The 21,282-nt window shown below is 40.2% G+C and overlaps 1 protein-coding gene across 1 annotated transcript in view; it reads left to right on the plus strand.

The window, feature by feature from the left end:
- PCDH15 (protocadherin related 15) overlaps positions 1-21,282 on the plus strand; it is a 1,384,495-nt gene that overhangs the window by 1,122,397 nt on the left and 240,816 nt on the right. The window contains exon 25 of the mRNA XM_044299661.1: positions 17,021-17,183. Within this exon, the coding sequence (XP_044155596.1) occupies positions 17,021-17,183 (163 nt within the window). The remainder of the gene's footprint in view (positions 1-17,020; positions 17,184-21,282) is intronic.

A 21,282-nucleotide genomic window follows, 5' to 3' on the forward strand; every position in this document is an offset into this window, starting at 1 on the left:
CCTTTGCACTTAAATGGACGAGGTAAGTATTTTATTTTTTTACTGCCATTTCAGAGAAAACCACAAAGCATGAGGAAATTTAGCTTTGCGGCAAATCAAATTTTCCCTGAAATTTGGAACAAAGTGCACTTTGTGGACTTCGATTCACTCAAGGCTAATCATCAAAATTATATCTGATGTTAAAAAAACGGAAACCAGTTGCTCCATATTGACTGTAAGAGTAGTCACTTGCATTAATGCCTTGCATTATGTTCACTCAAGTACAAAAAATGAATGGTATGGGTAGAGCCTGCAAGCCAATAATATTCTGTGAGAGATGTATAGTGTGAAGAAAACACATTTATGCTCACCATTTGACAAGGCTGAATTGTGTGGGCAGATATATCAATATATGTAATGTCAGCTCTTTATAATAATGGATTTGACCTCTATGGTTCTTTGTGTCAGTTGTCAGGGTGTTCAGGTTGGAGGTTATCACTTATATCTTCAACATACTATACACGACACACAGATATTACAATATACTACTCTTAATAAGTTCATGCTGCCAAGTTCAGATAAGTAGATAAGATAAATGAACTGAGACATTTTATGTAAGCTTTTTTTTATCTTTGGTCCAAGTATTATTCCTAATATATAAGATGAACATGCCTGAATCCAGTAATTAGAAGCAAGTAATAACATATATGTTATACCATATTTGAAGCCTGCTGCCTCCAATCCAAAAAGACTGTGAAACATTGACATTTGTGAGGCCTAAATTGTTTAGCTCGGATGTGTTGTTTCTTATATCTCCTCTTGGCCTGAGATCCCCCAAGACGAACCGTGTGAGATGGCCAGCTTGAAAAACAAAAACTTTGCATCTCAATGCAAACTTTCTTTTTTTTTTTCTCTGAAGTTGGGTATCTCACACCACACATCCCTGGTATGGTCACTGTCAGAAGCGGACACCATCTACGCAATAATTACAATGTATGTCACAGATACATTTTTGAAGGGCACATGTTACACTGCAGATGTGGCCCTGATAAGATTACTGTCAGAAGTGGACAGCGTCTATAGAAAAAGTACAATGTATGTCACCGAATTTTTTTTGAAGCGCACACATTACACTGCAGATGTGGAGGCCCTGTGAAGGTCACTGTCAGAGGTGGACAGTCTACGGAAAAAGTACACTGGATGTCACTGATATTTTAGAGATGTGCACACATTACACAGGAGATATAGCGCATCCAATCTCACTGTCCGCAGCGGACACAGTCTAGTGAAAAAGTACACTGGATGTCACAGATATTTTTGGGATGCAAACACTTTAAACAGGAGATGTGGCGCAGATAATTTAACTGTCCGCAGGTTTCGACACCATCTACGGAAAATGTCCAATGTACGTCACAGAATTCCATTCCCCAGCGGCAGTGTGAATTGCAGGGAATTGAGAGCCCAGTCTCCATTCCCCAGCGGCAGTGTGAATTGCAGGGAATTGGGAGCCCAGTCTCCATCCCCCAGCGGCAGTGTGAAGTGCAGGGAGAGGAGAGCAGCGTCCTCCCTCCCCAGCAGCAGGCTGAGTTACAGGGGGCAGAGGTAGTTGTTCCTGCCCCCCAGCAGCAGAGTGATATGCCGGGAAGGCAGTGTGAAATGCAGGGAGAGGAGAGCAGCGTCCTCCCTCCCCAGCGGCAGGCTGAGTTACAGGGGGAAGAGGTAGTTGTTCCTGCCCCCCAGCAGCAGAGTGATATGCCGGGAAGGCAGTGTGAAATATAGGGAGAGGAGAGCAACGTCCTCCCTCCCCAGCGGCAGGCTGAGTTACAGGGGGCAGAGGTAGTTGTTCCTGCCCCCCAGCAGCAGCATGATTTTTTGGGAATTGGGAGCCCAGTCTCCATTCCCCAGCGGCCATGTGATGTACAGGGAATTGGGAGCCCAGTCTCCATTCCCCAGCGGCAGGCGGAGTTACAGGGGGCAGAGATAGTTGGTCCTGTCCCCCAGCGGCAGAGTGTCCAGCAGGGAATAGAAAGCCCAGTCTCCTTTCCCCAGCAGCAGGACACTGTATTGGGAGCGGAGACAGTCGGTCTCCCCCTCCAACAACCAGGCTCCAACCAGGCTTCTTCCATGGTAACGCTGGCACCGCGGCAGGGTACCGCTGATACCTGCCCACAAAGCAACCTCCACTCCAAGCCAGGGAGCAACACAGAGACCGGGAGTACCAGCTACCAATATAATCTTGGTGGATTCACTGGACAGAGACAGGCTACTAAATTCAACATGTCCAGTATTGGGTTGTGGGTGGGCTGCCAGACTAACTCAGGTACCGACCGGCGTGAGGTCAGGTATCTGGTTAGTCTTCCCTGGGGGGAGGGGGAGATGTGTGGCGAAACCAACCTCGCCACTGGGTTTTGGAGAGGCCTGTTTAAACACCATGACTAAGAACAACATGACTAAGAACATCACTGTTCGAAACGCGTAGATCGTGGGGATAAGTGGGTTCCAGTGTCACTGTTGCTGGTTGTACCTGTATTGTGGTGACAAAAATAAAGGCCGGGATTTTTCACTACGTCCTTCTGGTGCCGGAGCCTTTTTCTACTTTGTGTATTGAAAAAGTACACTGGATGTCAGATATTTTTTGGATGTGCACACTTTACACAGGAGATATGGCGCGGATAATTTAACTGTCCGCAGCGGACACCTTATATGGAAAAAGTACAATGTACGTCACAGATAAATCTTTGAAGCACACACGTTACACTGCAGATGTGGCCCTTACCAGGTCACTGTCCGAAGCGGACACCGTCTACGGAAAAATTACATTGTATGTCCCTGATATTTTAGAGATACCCACACTTTACACAGGAGATGTGGCGCAAATAATTTAACTGTCCGCAGTGGCCTATTACACGGTATTTAGAGTAGGATGTGCTAAAAATATATATTGCTGCTCTCTCACACAATAGTCCTTAAAAGGACTTTTGGGTCAGTGAAAATTTTTTGGTATAAAAATCTTCCTATTACACTCCCTACCCTGTCTGTCTCTTGCTGTGCACAGCTCTCCCTTACCCTGGGTTCACACCTGAGCATTCTGAAAGGAGCGCTCTGTATGCGCGATTGTACCGGCATTTGCAATCGCGCATACAGAGACAAGCGAACGCCCATTGTCGCGCGTTCCCGAATGTCTATGTACGGGAACGCACGACAAAACGCCCAAAGAAGCTCATGTACTTTTTTGAGCGTAGGGCGTTTTACAGCGCGATCGTACGCGCTGTAAAACGCCCAGGTGTGAACCATTCCCATAGGGAATCATTGGTTTCTCCTTGTTGAGCGTTTTACAGCGTGTAGGAACGCGCTGTAAAACGCTCAGGTGTGAACCCAGTGTTTTCCATTTCCATTATCTGAATCCATAATGCAATTCACCTTTTACCAGTAAACAAAGCGTGAATGAATTTCATAACCTGAAATTTGCTCATCTCTAGTAATAATTATGTCAAATTATGTATATATTTCAGGGAAAATGTAATTTGTCACCAAGCCAAATTTGCTTGTATTTCATGGTAATGAATCAATTTTCCCCGAAATGCCAGTAAAAGTAAAAAAAAATAAAAAAAATACTGCTCACCTCATCCATTTTAGCAAGAAGAGGCCACCGCAGCTATCCTGCATGAAGATCCCATGCAAAACCTTGGTGATGTATGACACCACTAGTGATGGACGAACATCGTCAGGGATGATTTGCAAAGGCGGTTGCGCGAAGCGATCAAATGGTCGCGAACCGCAAGTTTGCGGCGGGCCCCATTCACTTTAATGGCAGGCGAACCGGAAAAACCTTCAGCTCATATTTGCAGCCACCAAATACTTTGTAGAAGTGCACAAATAGTCCCACAACATGGACAGTGACATACCAGAGGGGGATCAATGACAAAAATTCCAACAAAAAATATGTGTCTTAATCAGGGGACATTTTTATGCATTTTAAAGGGAAAATGTGCCCTGTTGCGCTACCTAAATGCACTATATCAAAAGTATATTATTGGTATATACAGTGGACCAGAAAAGTATTTAGTCAGCCACCAATTGTTCAAGTTCTCCCACTTAAAAAGATGAGAGACGCCTGTAATTTTCATCATAGGCATACGTCAACTATGAGAGACATAATGAGAAAAAAAACAATCCACAAAATCACATTGTCTGATTTAAATTTTTTTTTTTTTCAAATTATGGTAGAAAATAAGTATTTGGTCAATAACAAAAGTTCATCTCAATACTTTACATACACCCTTTGTTGGCAATGACAGAGGTCAAACGTTTTCTGTAAGTCTTCACAAGGTTTTCGCACACTGTTGCTGGTATTTTGGCTAATTCCTTAATGCAGATCTCCTCTAGAGCAGTGATGTTTTGGGTCTGTCACTGGGCAACACAAACTTTCAACTCCATCCAAAGGTTTTCTATGGGGTTGAAATCTGAAAACTGGCTAGGCCACTCCAGGACCTTGAAATGTTTCTTACGAAGCCACTCTTTTTTTGCCCGGGCGGTGTCTTTGGGATCATTGTCATGCTGAAAGACCCAGCCACGTTTCATCTTCAATGCCCTTGCTGATGGAAAGAGGTTTTCACTCAAAATCTCACAATACGTGGCCCATTCATTCTTTCCTTTACACAGATCAGTCGTCCTGGTCCCTTTGCAGAAAAACAGCCCACAAGCATGATGTTTCCACCTCTATGCTTCACAGTAGGTATGGTGTTGTTTGGATGCAACTCAGCATTCTTTCTCCTCCAAAAAGTTCTACTTTGGTTTCATCTGACCATATGAAATTCTCCCAATCCTATTCTGGATCATCTAAATGCTCTCTAGCAAACTTCAGACGGGCCCGGACATGTACTGGCTTAATCAGGGGGACTCGTCTGGCACTGCAGGATTTGAGTCACTGGCGGCATAGTGTGTTACTGATGGTAGCCTTTGTTACTTTGGTTCATTCACTAAGTCCCCCTGTGTGGTTCTGGGATTTTTGCTCACCGTTATTGTGATCATTTTGACCCCACGGGGTGAGATCTTGCGTGGAGCCCCAGATCGAGGGAGATTATCAGTGGTCTTGTATATCTTCCATTTTCTAATAATTGGTCCCATAGTTGATTTATTCACACCCAGCTGCTTGCCTATTTCAGATTCAGACTTCCCAGCCTGGTGCAGGTCTACAATTTTGTTTCTGGTGTCCTTCGACAGCTCTTTGGTCTTGGCCATAGTTGAGTTTGGAGTGTGACTGTTGTTAGATAGGTTGTGGATAGGTGTCTTTTATACTGATAACAAGTTCAAACAGGTGCCATTAATACAGGAAACGAGTGGAGGACAGAGGAGCCTCTTAAATAAGAAGTTACAGATCTGTGAGAGCCAGAAATCTTGCTTGTTTGTAGGTGACCAAATACTTATTTTATGGAGGAATTTACCAATTAATTCATTAGAAATCCTACAATGTGATTTCCTGTATTCTCTCCCCCCCCCCCCCCACATTATGTCTCTCATAGTTGAAGTGGACCTATGATGAAAATGACAGGCCTCTCTTATCTTTTTAAGTGGGAAAACTTGCACAATTGGAGGCTGACTAAATACCAGTAGAAAATATTTGTTCCAATAACGCTTGTCCCTCTATATACCTGCGGTATCGCAGCAGAATCGCACACAACTACTGCACAACACAAATGCACTATAACATACTTATGTTAGAAAGTATATTATAACATTGTACAAGGAAGGCAATCCATTAAATTATACATACAGATAAAATGTAACCTTTAATAATGTTACTTTTAAAAGATATCCCTCAAAATGAAAATACATCAAGCTATTAAAGTTAAGCAAAAAGCATAGATTTGGTAGGCAATACTAGTGCTCAGCGGCACTAAATCAGGTGCTCAGTGGCACTAAATCAGAAACCATATGTCCTACCACAATCCGGGGGGGGGGGGGGGTTCCAGTGCACATCGATGAATCCTGGAGGGAGAGCAAAAAAACATCTATCCCTGGGATAGAAGACGATGTGGTATTGAAGGACAGGGTGGGCAAAGAACTGTCCCTGATATTGCCCTACAGGGGGGTGCTATTCTGGCCCTGATAAGAGCGACCCCGTCCAGAATCTTACCATATATTAAAATGGCCCTAGTAAGCCCCTAACCCCCTGACCTCCAGGTGATCACTATACAGATCTATCTATGTGTTTTGGACTCATTATAAAAGTATATTATAAGTATATTGCACCCCTCTGTGTATCACACCTATTGATAGCGCACCTATACCAGTCCTTAAAAGGACTTTTGTGGCTCTATTAGCTAGAGGTTGGTGTCCCTAAAGCCTGTCCCTGCTCCACACAGCAACCTATCCCAACACTGGCAAAAGACTAAATGTAAAATGGTGGCCAGATTAGGTATATTTATAAGGTAGAGGGTATGTCCATGTGCTGAAATGTCTCAAATGGCTGTCCTGTACTACCTGATGGATGTGTCATGGGTCAAAGTTCTTCACAATGTAAAAGAATATGGCGGGCGCGAATATCGCCATATGTTGGCATGTTTGGCAAATCGCGAACACGCAAAGTTCGCCGCGAAACGACCGCCGGGTGAACCGCAAGGCCATCTCTAGACATCACCACTAGTTTTGATTGCGAATATTCTAATCTCACAAATTTTTATTGCGAATATTGGCACTTTGAGAATTTGTGAATATCTAGAATTTAGTGCTATATCTTTGTAATTGCGAATATTCTAGATTTTTTTCATCAGTACCCATGATCCCTCAATGCTTCTTGCTCGTGGGCCAATGGGAAGGTTGCAATATCTTTGACTTTAGGAGTAGTGTTAATCGCGACTTTTCATATCGCAAAATGGCCATTTTTTCTTTATTTTTCTTTTATTATGCAGGTAGAATCACAGTATTATTTCCACTATATTTTAAGATAAAGTGTTAGAAATTTGGTTGACACTATATCTCACAATGTAGAATGTCAGTTTTCAAACAAGACCAGGCCTTTATCTCTAGCTGCTATCAATCCCGAGATATCAGAAGCTAAAGCAGACCTCCTTGCCCTTCCCTCTTCCACCTCCTCCCCCTTCTACCTGAGCTCTCCTCAGGCTAATATGTTAGGATGCTTTCACACTAGCATTTTTATTTTCCGGCACTGAGTTCTATCCTAGGGGCTCAATACCGGAAAATAATCAGTTTTATCTCCATGCATTCTGAATGTAGAGAAATCCGTTCAGGATGCATCAGGAAGTCTTCAGTCTTTTTGACTTTTCAATCATAAAAAATAATGGCTGCACACACATATAAGCAGTAAAGCTGAGAAATGGGGATCATTCTAAATTCAAGTGGTAGTATACCTACTATAAATGGATCAATGGAAGCTCTTAGCGCACATTTTGATCAAACTTGTGTAGGGCCATCTACCAAGCGTCAAGGTGGCTTCCGCAGACGGGTCCCCATCACTAATATACCGCCTTTCTTGGACTTATCTAAGTCCACATTATCAGGGCAGTGAAGGAAACTTGAATTTAGAATGATCCCCATTTCTCAGCTTTACTGCTTATATGTGTGTGCAGCCATTATTTTTTATTTTGTCTGCTTTATGGATATGTACCTATGACTATGAATAAGAATATGCCAGTCTAAATTTTCTTGTAATATTTCTTTACTTTTCAAGACGGAGATAATACCGCAGCATGCTGCAGTTTTATCTCTGTCCCAAATTCCGGAACACTTGCTGGAATGATGGATCCGGCATTAAATAACATTGAAATGTATTAGTGCCGGATCCAGCATTAAAAATACCGCAATGCTGCCCTTCTGGTCAGTGCATGCGCAGACCTTTAAAAATGTCAAAAAAAATATAGAAACTGATCTGTTTGTCCGTATGACACACGGACAGACTGATCCGTTCTTGCAATGCATTTGTGAGACGGATCCGCATCCGGATCCATCTAAAAATGCTGTCCGTTTGCATGCAGCTACGGAACTGCTTGCCGGATCACTCTGCCGCAAGTGTGAAAGTACCCTAAATGACATTTCTCAAAGACCTAGTTTTTTTTTTTTACTTTACCTAGTCCATGTTGACTGTGCCTTTCATTCTTATGCAAGTCAAATAATGACAGCTAGTAATTGTGCTATAAAGGATAGTTAATTGAATCAATGGTTTAGACAAAATGCTATATGATATTAAATGATTTTTAATTAGAAATTTTTATAATAATGATGTACTTTATAGCTTAGGTTGAAGGCTGACTTTGCATTAGAAGTTCTGCTGTGAACTTTCAAAGTTGGTTTAAATCTATATCTCCAGAACAGCATGCCATTTCATTGCACAGAGCTGTAATAATGCTGAAATGTTCTTGCCAGTTATACACTAGGTAAAATTGATCTGTACCAAGTTGTTCAAGTGCATAGCCATTGTTGGGCAAGTGTGAATCATTATCATTAACAATGAAAAATTACACGCTAAGCTAAAATTAGTGTAACTCAATAAGATAACTTGCCACTCTGCTGTTTGGTGGCACAGAATTGATGCAATAATACAGAGTTAAATAGCAATGAATTAATGTAGCACTGAAGAGTTCAAAGACAATGTAATGATCAGCCAGGCTGGAGGTAGGTGACATTGACTGAACACTCTGAAATTAGGCAATGCTAAAAGAATTCTCCAGCGCATCTTATCTGACACTGGATTGTTTCGTTTCATTAAATGCACTACTTAAAATACAAATGAGAAGACTGCCACAAATAACAGGATGAGAGATAATGGATCAGCCTACAAAGATACTAAACAATGATATTGAAGAATTTTTTATTGTTTTGGACATTCCTTTTTTATTAGAAATGTCCCCTAACAATAAGCTGATCTCACAGTATTGGAATGTCAATGCTCTCCTTTATTCTGTAAGTCAAGCTGGCCACAAATGCTCAATTTCCCTACGGCACCACCACAGGAAAAATGAAACATTACACAATACTTATTTAAATCAGTGGCATGTCAGGTCTTTGTTAGAGAGGAAGACTCTCCACTCTAGCAATGCACTTCCCCAACTTTATTAACACAAATTTTCCTTAAAAGATAATTATATATTTTTTTGTCTAAGCAAGACGATCCCTATATCTCCTTTTCACCTTTAGTATTATGCTCTGTGGGAGTCAGCCAGGACTGGAGATATTTCTGCTCCCGGATATTTAACCAATTAGTTGCCTCAATCCATAGTACTCTAGCCGCAGCATCTAAGTTTTTAGACAGAGGAAGCTGGCTCCCTCTTTTAGCCCATGTGCCCTCCATTACCCCGGGTCTGCTGCTATCTTAAAGGGGTCGTGACACAAAGATAAATGTATCCTGCCCAACAGATATTGCTGTGATATGATTTTCACTGAATGCCACCATTTATCAAAACTGCCTTACTCCGAAGTTATTAGCTTACCATTGCACTCTGAGGCCAATCTGTTTTGATTCCATTGCTGTTGGTTACATCCTGCATCGGAGCCTTGTAATGTAGGATGTGGGAAGCATCATAGGTAAGAATCAGGCGTGTGGTTAGTGTCACCTGATCTGCTGATTTCTGGAAACATCTCACTGCCCTAAGAAATGATGGGACAGCAGAAACTAGACATGGGGGATAAGAGAAAACTGTAAGGGGTTAAATTAAAAAATATATATTCAAGGAGGACTGAGAACCATGGTCTCAATTAAAGGCTGAAGTACCATAGATAGGCCTTAAATTATTGTTGAATAGCTCAACAAATAAATGTGTTATAGCAGCTAAGTCTATAGCACAACTTACAAAAATTCTCTTGAACTGGGTCACGCTGCAGCATCAAAGACACCCAGTGGACAAGTATGGCGTTAGTTCTGGGAGAAAAAATAAAAATATATTTCCTTCTTATCTATTCTTATATCGTGGACAACAAGAGCATGATACAGCGATAAGTCATTTCTGGAACCATGCTGGCCTCAAGTGCCATAGTTGAGTAGTAGAGTTCTTAAAAAGTTTGTAGAAGTCTTCTTAAAACTTTTTTTTCCATTTCTTACATTTTCTAGTATACAAGCAGTGCTCCAACATGTGAGGTTCAGAGTTTATTATGTATGTTCTTATCTGAAATGTATGGACCTCACCTATTTTCATAAAACAGTGAATCCGTTTTGAAAAATATTAAATTCCAATGGTTCTTCTGTGTTTCTAACAGTATTAGGCTACTTTCACACTAGCGTTCGGGCGGATCCGTTCTGAACGGATCCGCCCATAATAATGCAGACGGAGGCTCCGTTCAGAACGGATCCGTCTGCATTATATTAGCTAAAAAAAGCTAAGTGTGAAAATAGCCTGGGACGGATCCGTCCAGACTTTCAATGTAAAGTCAATGGGGGACGGATCCGCTTGAAGATTGAGCCACATTGTGGCATCTTCAAACGGATCCGTCCCCATTGACTTACATTGTAAGTCTGGACGGATCCGCACGCCTCCGCACGGCCAGGGGGACACCCCAACGCTGCAAGCAGCGTTCAGCTGTCCGCCTGTCCGTGCGGAGGCGAGCGGAGCGGAGGCTGAACGCCGCCAGACTGATGCAGTCTGAGCGGATCCGCCTCCATTCAGACTGCATCAGGGCTGGACGGCTGCGTTCGGGTCCGCTCGTGAGCTCCTTCAAACGGAGCTCACGAACGGAAACCCGAACGCTAGTGTGAAAGCAGCCTTATACATTCTGCAGACACAACATGGAGATGCAGAAAGAAAACAACTGGTTGAGCTGAAGACTAGCACTGCCCATGGGTTTTAAACTAAAAGACAAGCACACGGATTAAACTAACACACTAATGAGGGGAGATAAGGAGAGCAAATTGATGGGTGTCTCTAGGGGAAAAGAACTTTATCATTGTCTAATTCTGCCCTTCACTTTAGGTTTCTGTAATCACTGAAGTGGCTATAATTGAACATCTACTGCAAGTAAATACATAAACAGTAGAAAGGGAAGTATATTCAAATAAAATGGCAAAAATGTTCTCTATGCACAATACAAATATTGATAAACAATTAGCAAACAATCCGTTACACTCTGTATTTCTACAGTACATATGATGGTGGATCTATCATAGCTATTTATCAGCATTAATCTCTAGCTTGTGAGGGAACAATCCAGGCTAATCCTATTGCATAGACAACATCCCATCCGCAGCTCACATTACACAATCATTTAGCTGATATTAATTTATTTAACACAATTAAACCGGTTTCCTCCCACACTCCAAAGACATACTGATAGGGACCTTAGATTGTGAGCCCCATTGGGGACAGTTGGATGCTAATGTCTGTAAAGCGCTGCGGAATATAGTGGTGCTATATAAGTGCATAAAATAAATATAATAAATATATAAAGAGCATTAATGTACTAAAGACAGCTGAGTGTTGAATATGGATATCTCTGGCAGTCCCATAGAGACGGTGAAGCAGGTGAAGCAGGGAGTGGGTGACTCCCTACTTAACCATATAAATCAACCGCCTGAGTGTGCCCTCAACTCTCTGTGCCCGGGACACATGCACAGCTTGCCCCCTCTCACTATGCCCCTGCATATAAACAGGAGTTTTCATGTGACAACCCTTCATGGGAGCTATACAGTTCAAGAATGAGTTCAACTGACTATGTAAAAATAATCATGAGTGCTCCCTGAGGTGTGGTTTGGACTGTCATGCATCGTCATTTCCTTACAACAGTTACAAGTTAGCTAAGCAGCATTACTCAATGTCAGGCAGCAGCTTCAAAAGCAAATACAAATGTTACGGTGTATAAGAAGAGATATAAAAGCCTGTGAAAGCCTCTCAAGCCTCTCAAAGTAATATAAAGTAATATCACCCCTTTATAAAGCCCTTGTGAGACTACATCTTGAATTTGGGATTCAGTTTTGAGCTCCATAGACTATACAGGATCTGGGAGAGCTAGAAAGAGTTCAGAGACGGGCGGCCAGATAATTAAAGGAAACGGCAGGTCTCCCATAATGAGAGGTTTAACAATTGGGCCAAATTGGGCCAATGAGCAGGCAATGGTCGCGAAGGAATGCTTTCTTCCTGACCATTTAGTGCTTGAATGCTGTATGTTAATGCAGCATCAGAGTAATCAAACTAAGTATGTCGACACAAGGAAAAAGACCATGCCAAATTATATTGGTAATGGTTTAATATAGGAGAGGGTGACCTTTTCCGGGTCAACTGCACCCTCCGCAACCCCTGTAGTTATACCCCTGACCTCCACCTCCAAACCTGATAGAGAACTTGACTTTTCCAAGACTAAAATCTAAATGATTTTCACATTTCAATGTTAATTATAGTCCTGCATTTTTCATATGAGCTAAAAAAAATATTCTGTCTCTGATGACTGGTTTCCTTCAATCAGTGTCCAGTTTTTTTCATATCACACATTGTTTTATTCATATGTTATATTCTTTCCCAAAGATATATTTGGATTTAAAATTGCATGAGATATAAATCGCATTTTCTTCACCCAGGAAAACATTAGTATGTCCTAGATTCTGTTTGTTGGATTGTTTTCTTGCAGCATAATAGCTTGCGGTCTAAAAGAGATTCAAATATCTGTAGATGGTTTGAACTTTTGGAAAGTCAGACTCACGTGGGAAGATGTATAAGTTGGGAAATATTACTCATAGGCATCATTATGTTTTTATCTCAAACAGTTAGGCCTCTTTCACACGGGCGTCGCGTGTGAGGGCCGAACAAGATGCAGGTGCGTTGCGGTAAAATGCTCGTTTTTCCGCGTTAGTTCAAAGCGTTTTAATGCGTTTTGCACGCGCGTGAGAAAAATCGGCATGTTTTCTACCCAGACCTAAACACGGAATTCTTCACTGAAGTTCAGGTTTGGGTTAGGTGTTCTGTAGATTTTATTATTTTCCCTTATAACATGGTTATAAGGAAAAATATTAGCATTCTTAATACAGAATGCTTAGTAAAATGTCCATTGAGGGGTTAAAAATAATAAACTAATTTAACTCACCCCATCCACTTGATCGCATAGCAGATCTCCTCTTTTTTCTAATTTCTATAGGACTTGGCTAAAGGACCTTTGATGACGTCACTGCGCTCATCACATGACCCATCACTATGTGATGGACCATGTGATGAGCGCAGGAACTTCACCACAGGTCCTTTTCATCAAAAAAGAAAGAAGACATGCCAGGCTTAGCGTTAAAGTGGATTAAGGTGAGTTTATACATTTTTAATTTTTTTTAACCCCTCCATCACTATTTTACTAAGCATTCTGTATTAAGAATGCTATTATTTTCCCTTATAACCATGTTAGGGAAAATAATAAAGATTGGGTCCCCATCCCGATTGTCTCCTAGCAACCATGCGTGAAAATTGCACCGGCATCTGCACTTGCTTGCGGATGATTGCGACTTTCACGCAGCCCCATTCACTTCTATGGGGCCTGCATTGCGCAAAGAATACAATACAGAGCTTGCTGCGATTTTCACGCAACGCACCAGTGATGAGTGAAAAATCACTGTTCATGTGCACAGCCATTGAAGTGAATGGGTCTGGATTCAGTGCGGGTGCAATGCATTCACCTCATGCATTGCACAGAATTCTCGCCCGTGTGAAAGGGGCCTTACTGTTTTAGTAACTAGCTGCATTACCCCTGTAACAATTTCAAAGGATGTTTTCATATAAGTCTCTGTTATGCCATTCATCTATTATTCCTAATTGAATTTTATGAATAAGTTGCTAGCAGTCTGCAACAAAGCTCAATATGGGGGTTGCCTGTTGGGAGTATGTCCAATCAGTGCTGCCATTGGCAAATGATGCAGGGACACGCGCCCACCTGGCTACACACAGTTGGACCTTTGTTGCAGACTGCTAGCAGTTCATTCAAAAACTTCTAGAAGGAATAATAAAGAAATGGCACAACATCAAGTCCTAAGAATAGATGTTCTTGAATTGTTAGATGTGATTGCAAGTAGTTACTAAAACAAACACGTCAGGTCGTCTTTAAGCAAAGTCAAAAGCAATAAAGGGTTAATTAGCTCACTGCTCTAATAAACATCTAGTCATATATCTCCAGGGGACTCTTGGTTCTCAGACTGAGGACACTGAGCAAGTTCTTGGATCAATATACAGCCACAGCAAAGATAACCTTGTGGTTCTGTATCACTAATCAGGTTAGAAACAAGACTGTGCATCCAAGGAAACATCCACAATTATGTGTTTCAAACCAGCAAGGGTTCTTAAAGGGATTGCCCACTTTTGGTTAACATTTTTGGAAATGCCATACTCTGACATGCACTGGCATACAAAATGCTTAACGGCTTACCTGAAGCAGAGGGAAGCAGGCATGTATACAAGCAGCAGAATGCTTGGCATGAATGTCCACCATTGAATTTTATGGTTCAGTTCAGATCAGTTTCATGATATACCCTTAAAGTGGCCAGAGCTATATTTTTCTGGATACCTTACATAGACAGTTATTTTTTTTAAAAACATTTTTCTTTTTTTTCTGGACATTTTGCACTCACAATATATTACTGAACAATTATACCAGTTTACCTCCAACTAAACAATGCCTATTAAAAAGAAATATTACATTTAACTAATACCTGCTAAGAAAGCACATGGATAAAAAAGACAGCTAAATATGTCATTGTGGCTTACTGCGGGCCATCACTAAGCAGAGCAGAGGAGCTTACTTGGTTATTATTATGTTTAGTAATTTTCCTAAAGACTTCCTATCCCCTTCACATGATATTTATGTTACGGAGCATATGTGGATCTGCTGTGCCACTTGAACAGATTTGGGCTACTCCTAAGGGAATATTTCTAAGTGGTCCCCTTGGTATTCACCCTTCAACCCCAATAAAGGGATCTGACTTTTCTGTAGGAGAACCACTAGTCCATTACCTCTTAGAGTAATCTATTTTTAAGTGACAGCTGACCCACTGGGATTAAGAGACACTGGTGCAGAAGACTGAAGGATCAGGCGAAACCACTCAGGGGCAGGTTGAAGTGAGGGAAGGCAGAGTACATGCAATCCGATAAACAGTCTGAGGTTAGGACAGGCAGCTCAGTTTCAGAAGGAGATCAGACAGAGGTAAGGCCAGGCAGTCAAGTGTCAAAGCCAGAAAACAGGCAGAAGTCAGTACACAGGTGAACAGCACACCTTAGCAGGTACTAACAGACTAGAACCTACCCACGGTCGAAAGTGACTTAGGTACCACTGGGTGAATGTCTATAGGCTGGGGAAGATCAAGGGGTTTGTGCTAGCCCTTCCAGAGCTGAAGGGAGCACATGTGCTCCCTAGGAGCAGAGTGAGTTGGCTAGCCAGTAAGCAGCAGGCAGCAGCCTGAATGGGGGGGACAGCGCTACCCTGGGTCCATGTCACCAGGGAGCAGAGCAATAGAGAGGATGACTGGAGCAGTGGTGGCCATAGGATGCTTCTGTAACAACCTATGGTTAGTGTAAGTTTCCAGATTACTACTAGACTGCATTTTACTCTATTTTAGATTTGTACATCTGCCATTTACAAAGCCAATACATAACCACATGGGTTAATATTATGGAGCTTGTTATTGAGTGCAGCATAAAGTTCATCTCCTTTGCAAAGCTATGATCATACTGCAATTTAATTCTTCCTGGCATATATGTCTTATTGAAATAAGCAGACAAATAATATTTCATCCGTGTTTGCTTTTTGCAGATCAAAATTTAAATGGAATCCGATTACCATTTTGTGTAGGCTTATTGTGGCAGAGAGCAGATTGCTCAGGGTCACTCACGTAATATATTCTTAATAATGCAAATCCCACAATTTTCAACATTAAACAAACACTCCAACACAAAGAACATTAACTTGGCTAAGACTAAAATGTGAACTCAGGCTATTGAGTTTGGACTTAATGAGAACACTCTGGATATATAAGAAAAATATACAGACTGATTAAACGAGGATTACTCATCTTCATGTATTGATATCATAAAATTACTCATTACATGAACACTAAACAGCAGGTTATTGACAGGCAACGTGAGTAATGGAAGGTTTCACAAGTTTGAACATTGAAGGTTGCTTTATACCCATTATGCATTAAATTTTTTTTTTTTTTTTTAAAGCTATGTACACCTTTGAGGGCAATTTTTTTAACTATTACATTGTACTCATATTGAACAATATATATATATATATATATATATATATATACACACACAGTACATGTGTATATATATATATATATATATATATATATATATAAAATTATTGGTCTTTATAAAAAATCCGGCATCCTTTTTTTCTGTACAGAGCGGACATGCTCTTGTAGCACCTTTTGGATTTTCTGTCAGACCAGGAGCAGACGGACTCCTTATCTCTGCTCTCTGACCTTCTAAATACTCATTATAGCTCAGTTATTATCTTACTGATAAGAATGTGGCCTAAAAAGTGTTTATGACATCTCAGTAGTTTAGAGATAAGGATGGCCAGTGAACGTACCAGTCACACATCTAGAAAAACTGTTAACCCTTTGTGACAGAACAGCTCAATATTTTAAATAAAGGACAACTGAAAAAATAAGTAACATGCAATCGTAAAAAATACATATGCTTTAAGCACTACCGATCAATTAGACAAATGTAATACTGATATGTAGAAAAAAGAACAACTGATTGTGCCTCATTAGATATTTTTCAAGTGTATAGAAAAGGGGATGTGGTTCTGTCAAGTAATAACATACATCAGTTTTATTACTGATGCACACCAATTTTCTGCTGCAACATAAATTTACAGTAAGAGTTGGCCTAAAATGAAGAAAAAAAATGTCATTCATAAATGCCAAACCAAAATTACAATGATACCTCCATGTTAGCTGAAAGTCTATGGGAAATATGAAAAGCAGGACGTAAAAACATTTTCTTTTGCTATTGATTTTTTTTTTTTTATAAATGAATTATATATTATTTTTTATTAATATTAGTTTTAGATTTCTCGCAATTTTAGTTAAATAATATCTCATTTCTTGCCCCTGTAGGTAATACAGCTATAGTATACATTGAAGTGCAGGATGAAAATGATCATGCACCACAATTTTCAAAAAAGCTTTATCTGGGTGGAGTGTCAGAAGATGCCAGAATGTTTGCATCAGTGCTCAAAGTGAAGGTAAGCATAGAAATTCAGAGGAAAAATTACCATTTGTTGATATGACAACACATTTCAAATCTTTACATACAGTATAACATTAGTATTTTCTCAAAATGTGGCATATTATAGACCACAACTTCATGTTCTTTGACATGACTTTTCTTCATGAAATTGGCAATAAGATTTTATGAGTATCATATATAGCACAGGACGCAGTGAAATCAAAGCTAAAGGTTATCTACATTTTAATGTAGCGAGATAGAAAAGTTACACATTTCATATCATGCAACTTCTGCAGAATTACTGGAAGAAATTATTGCATTTGTGACTCTGTGTGTGTGTTAAAACATTTGCTGGTAAATCTAGATAATTTATGTGTCAGAGAACAGACAAGCGCCCATGTCACAAACAGCTATTTTTTATTCTTATAGCTATGTAGTTTCAGAAAAAACATATAGGGAAATTATTATTCCACCCACACAACTTTTCTGGCATAAAAAAGTTGCAAACCCCATGACTTTTTAAATTCTACTAAGCCTCCCTCACCACTCTCCCAAAAAGTGGCAGTGGTGAGGGCTGGGCCATCCATCTTGGACTAAATGAAGACAAAATTCTATAACAACTCTGGGCTTCCATGGATTTGTGTTTAGGTGTGCAGAATGCTGAAGGATGTGTACAATATATGACATCAATTAGACGCATCTTGCAACAGCACAGGGATATCAAAGACCAGCGTAAAACCCCACTCTATGATAAATTCCTCCCATAGTTTAAAAATGAGTCATGATCATTTCCTTCTGATTTCCATAAAGGTTATGCTTCTTCCCATTTTTACTGACTTGTTGTGCCCCCCCAGATGAAGAGCAACATTTTTTAAAGGGCATCTGTCATCAGATTTGTACCTATGAAACTGGTTGACCTGTGGCATGTGCGCTTGGAGACCGAAAGCATTTGTGTTGGTCCCATATTCATATGTGCCCGCATTGTTGAGAAAGTTGTTGTTTTCATATGTGCACAAGAGCAACGCCCCTGTTGCTCCTAGAGTCTCATTTGAAAACATTAAAACATAATTTTTCTTAGCAATGCGGGCACATATGAACATGGGACCAACACAGATGCCTTCAGCTGACAAGCGTATATGCAACAGGTCAGCCAGTTTCATTGGTATAAGCTGCTGACAGATGCCCTTTAAATTAAACTTTAAACAGGACAGGTTATCCATAGGTTAATTCTCCCGACATGTCTATTTCAGTAACTTTTTGCCATTTTCTTGAAACAATCCTGAAACATCTTTTCATAAAACGTTTTTCCTCCTAGAAATGATGAATAAAGTGTCACCAGTCGAGGGTGTGTTTCTACACAGTTTGATAATGTCCTATAAGCGCCGACAGTATCAGAGGACAGGCACCTTTAACAGCCTTTTTTAGTTTAGTCACATTTCTATGAACAATAACAGAGGAACAGCACAGAAGATATGCTCCAGAATTATTTTATGGGGAATGCAGTTACCTACTAAATTGGATAGGTCATTAGTAGAGATGAGCAAAGTTTGATTCGGCTGTTTCAACAAATTTTACAAAACAAAAATCACTTTGTGACAAATTACTTAGGTTCACTGACAGGGAATGGCAATTGGTACACCCCCTGTCATTAAACCCCTCAGGTGCCATGTTCATCGCTGATTGTGGCATCTGAGATCATTATTAAAGCATTTTAGTGGTTACTCAAAAAATAAATAATTTAATTGTACTTATGGCATCCATTTGAGCGCAAAGTGGCCACTGCGCCCATCTTGCTTGAAGATCCATGATTGCAGGGGATCTTCATTCAAGATGGCCGCTGAGGCCTTTTTACGCTCAAATAGATGAGGTTTCAGGGAAACCTGCCATTTCAGGGAAAATCAATTCAATATTATGAACCATGAGGAAATTTGGCCTCGTGGCAAATCAAATTTTTCCTGAAATTCAGATCGAAGTCCACTTCATTAACTTTGATTCGCTCAACACTAGTCATGAGAGCAGAAGTACTGTTTAATAAAGACTTCTGGCTCTCGTTTCTTATGTGAGTGCACTGGAGAAAGGGTTGTGCACTGTGCCACAGAGGGGCATGCAATATGTGTCATTCAGGGAATGGAAGAGGCCACATAAAGTATCATGTAACCTGGCTTACAACTTGTGGATAAAATCCCAATAAAAACAATTACCAGTGTAATTGCATTTCTTAAAGATTAGCAAGATTTCTAAGGGAGTAAAAATACAACATATTAATAGCTTAATGTGAACCATTTGTAATCAGATTCACAATTAAATTTCATTTATTTACATTTAGTTACATTTTAATTTGTTTTCCCCTGTCTAATTATTCATGAGCCAGTAGCAAAGCTTTACAAAAATAGGCAATGTACACTTACCGTAACAATAGTTTATAATAGTTTATAATAGACAATTTCAACTAAAACAATAGTTTCTCAGGTTCAAAAAGGATCCTTTTAGCTGAATGTTCCCAGAAAAATTGCTTGTCCTTCGCCAGGTGTCATGGTTGACCAGTTTGAATGACCGTAATAACCAACATGGACCAAAATGTGTATGCATATGATAAATCCTGAAAGGGGTTGTCAGGATCTTTTTAAAAACAACAAAATAACTACTACTCACATATAAAATCCAATGACGCTCCAGCATGGCCACTCTGTCTCTCCTGATGGTCTCTGTTGTTGTCTTGCACTAAGGGCATTACAACCACCCACATGTGGCCAATACAATTAAAGGACAGTGATCGCCTACAGCTCTGACATAAGGGTTATCACAGCAACACAGACTGGTGGGAATGCCAGGGCAGTGGTCAGGGGTGGACTGGCCATAGACCTTACAGGGAAGTTTTCGCCAAGCCCAAGCAACCACCCAAGCCCTCCTCCAAGTACATAGCCATCTGATGCTCTTAGCATTAAAGGGAACCTGTCACATTAAACATGGTGTTTGAGATGTAGGCACCATGTTATAGAGCAGGATGAGCTGAGCAGTTTGATCTTTAGTTTAATAGGAAAAGGATTCTGCATAATTTCTAATTTATACATTTAAATTCCTGATCATTCTGGGATAGGCAGTCCTATCAGTGATTGACAGTTATCTCTGTATACATAGTTATAGAGGAAAGGCTGTAAATCACTGATAGGACCGACTCCCTGATGTCAAAGCCTAGAATAAGCTATACTGAATCTTTTCCTACAAAACTACATAGCAATCTGCTCATCTCCTCCTGCTTAAAAAAATGTTGCCTGCAGCTCAACCACCATGTTCATTCTGACAGGTTCCCTTTAATTAAAGCTAGACACATCAGGCACTCATGCATCTGCCAGCGGTGAAAAGTACCCTCCTGCATTCAACTGTATTGCCATTCTTAGGAGGGTGATGGCATTGATGTTAAAGGTGGCAATACATAGTATTAAGAACTGGGGTTTGTAAACTTTTGATCAGGGTCATTTCGGTAGTTTGTGTTGTTATTATTTAAAAAGAGTAAACACAGTTCTTTGACAATAAACGGCTTCAGCCAACCACTAACCATGAGTGAAAGAAAAGTTTTTTTGTTCTCATTCATATTCTCTAAACAATGGTTAAGAAATCATAAATATGAGCACAACTGTATCTCTTGCTATAATGTGTATTATTATTTTTTTACCATCACTTTGTTCAGTTTAATACAGCCTATGCAAAATCAAATGCTATGAGAAAAATCTAACAGTCTTTGTGCAACATTTTGTTGAATATTTTGAACTTTGTCATCTCTTCGTAAAGCAGAAATTCCATTGTGTGATTCACATTTTATAGTGTCGGAAATGCCTGATCAGATGTGTTTTTATTTTAAAGAAATTAGACAATGGTTCTAGGACAACCCATGGAAAGCTTGTGGATAGACATACATAATGTTTAGGCTAAAAGTACTGGATGTAACAAAAAAAAAAGAAAAAATTACACTATAAAAACTAAAACCTCCTCCCATAATGGGTGTTTCCTGAAAACTAAACATCTTGAATTCTGGGTGGTTAGAGGAAGACAAATGTAGAAAGAATAAGAATGAACTAAAGTTTGTCATGCACATCAGACTAATGATAGCCCAACTCTTGGAGTAAACAGGTGATCAGCTAATGTATTTAGG

Source organism: Bufo gargarizans, chromosome 6 (genome assembly GCF_014858855.1).
Source record: "Bufo gargarizans isolate SCDJY-AF-19 chromosome 6, ASM1485885v1, whole genome shotgun sequence".
Taxonomy (NCBI): Eukaryota; Metazoa; Chordata; class Amphibia; order Anura; family Bufonidae; genus Bufo; species Bufo gargarizans.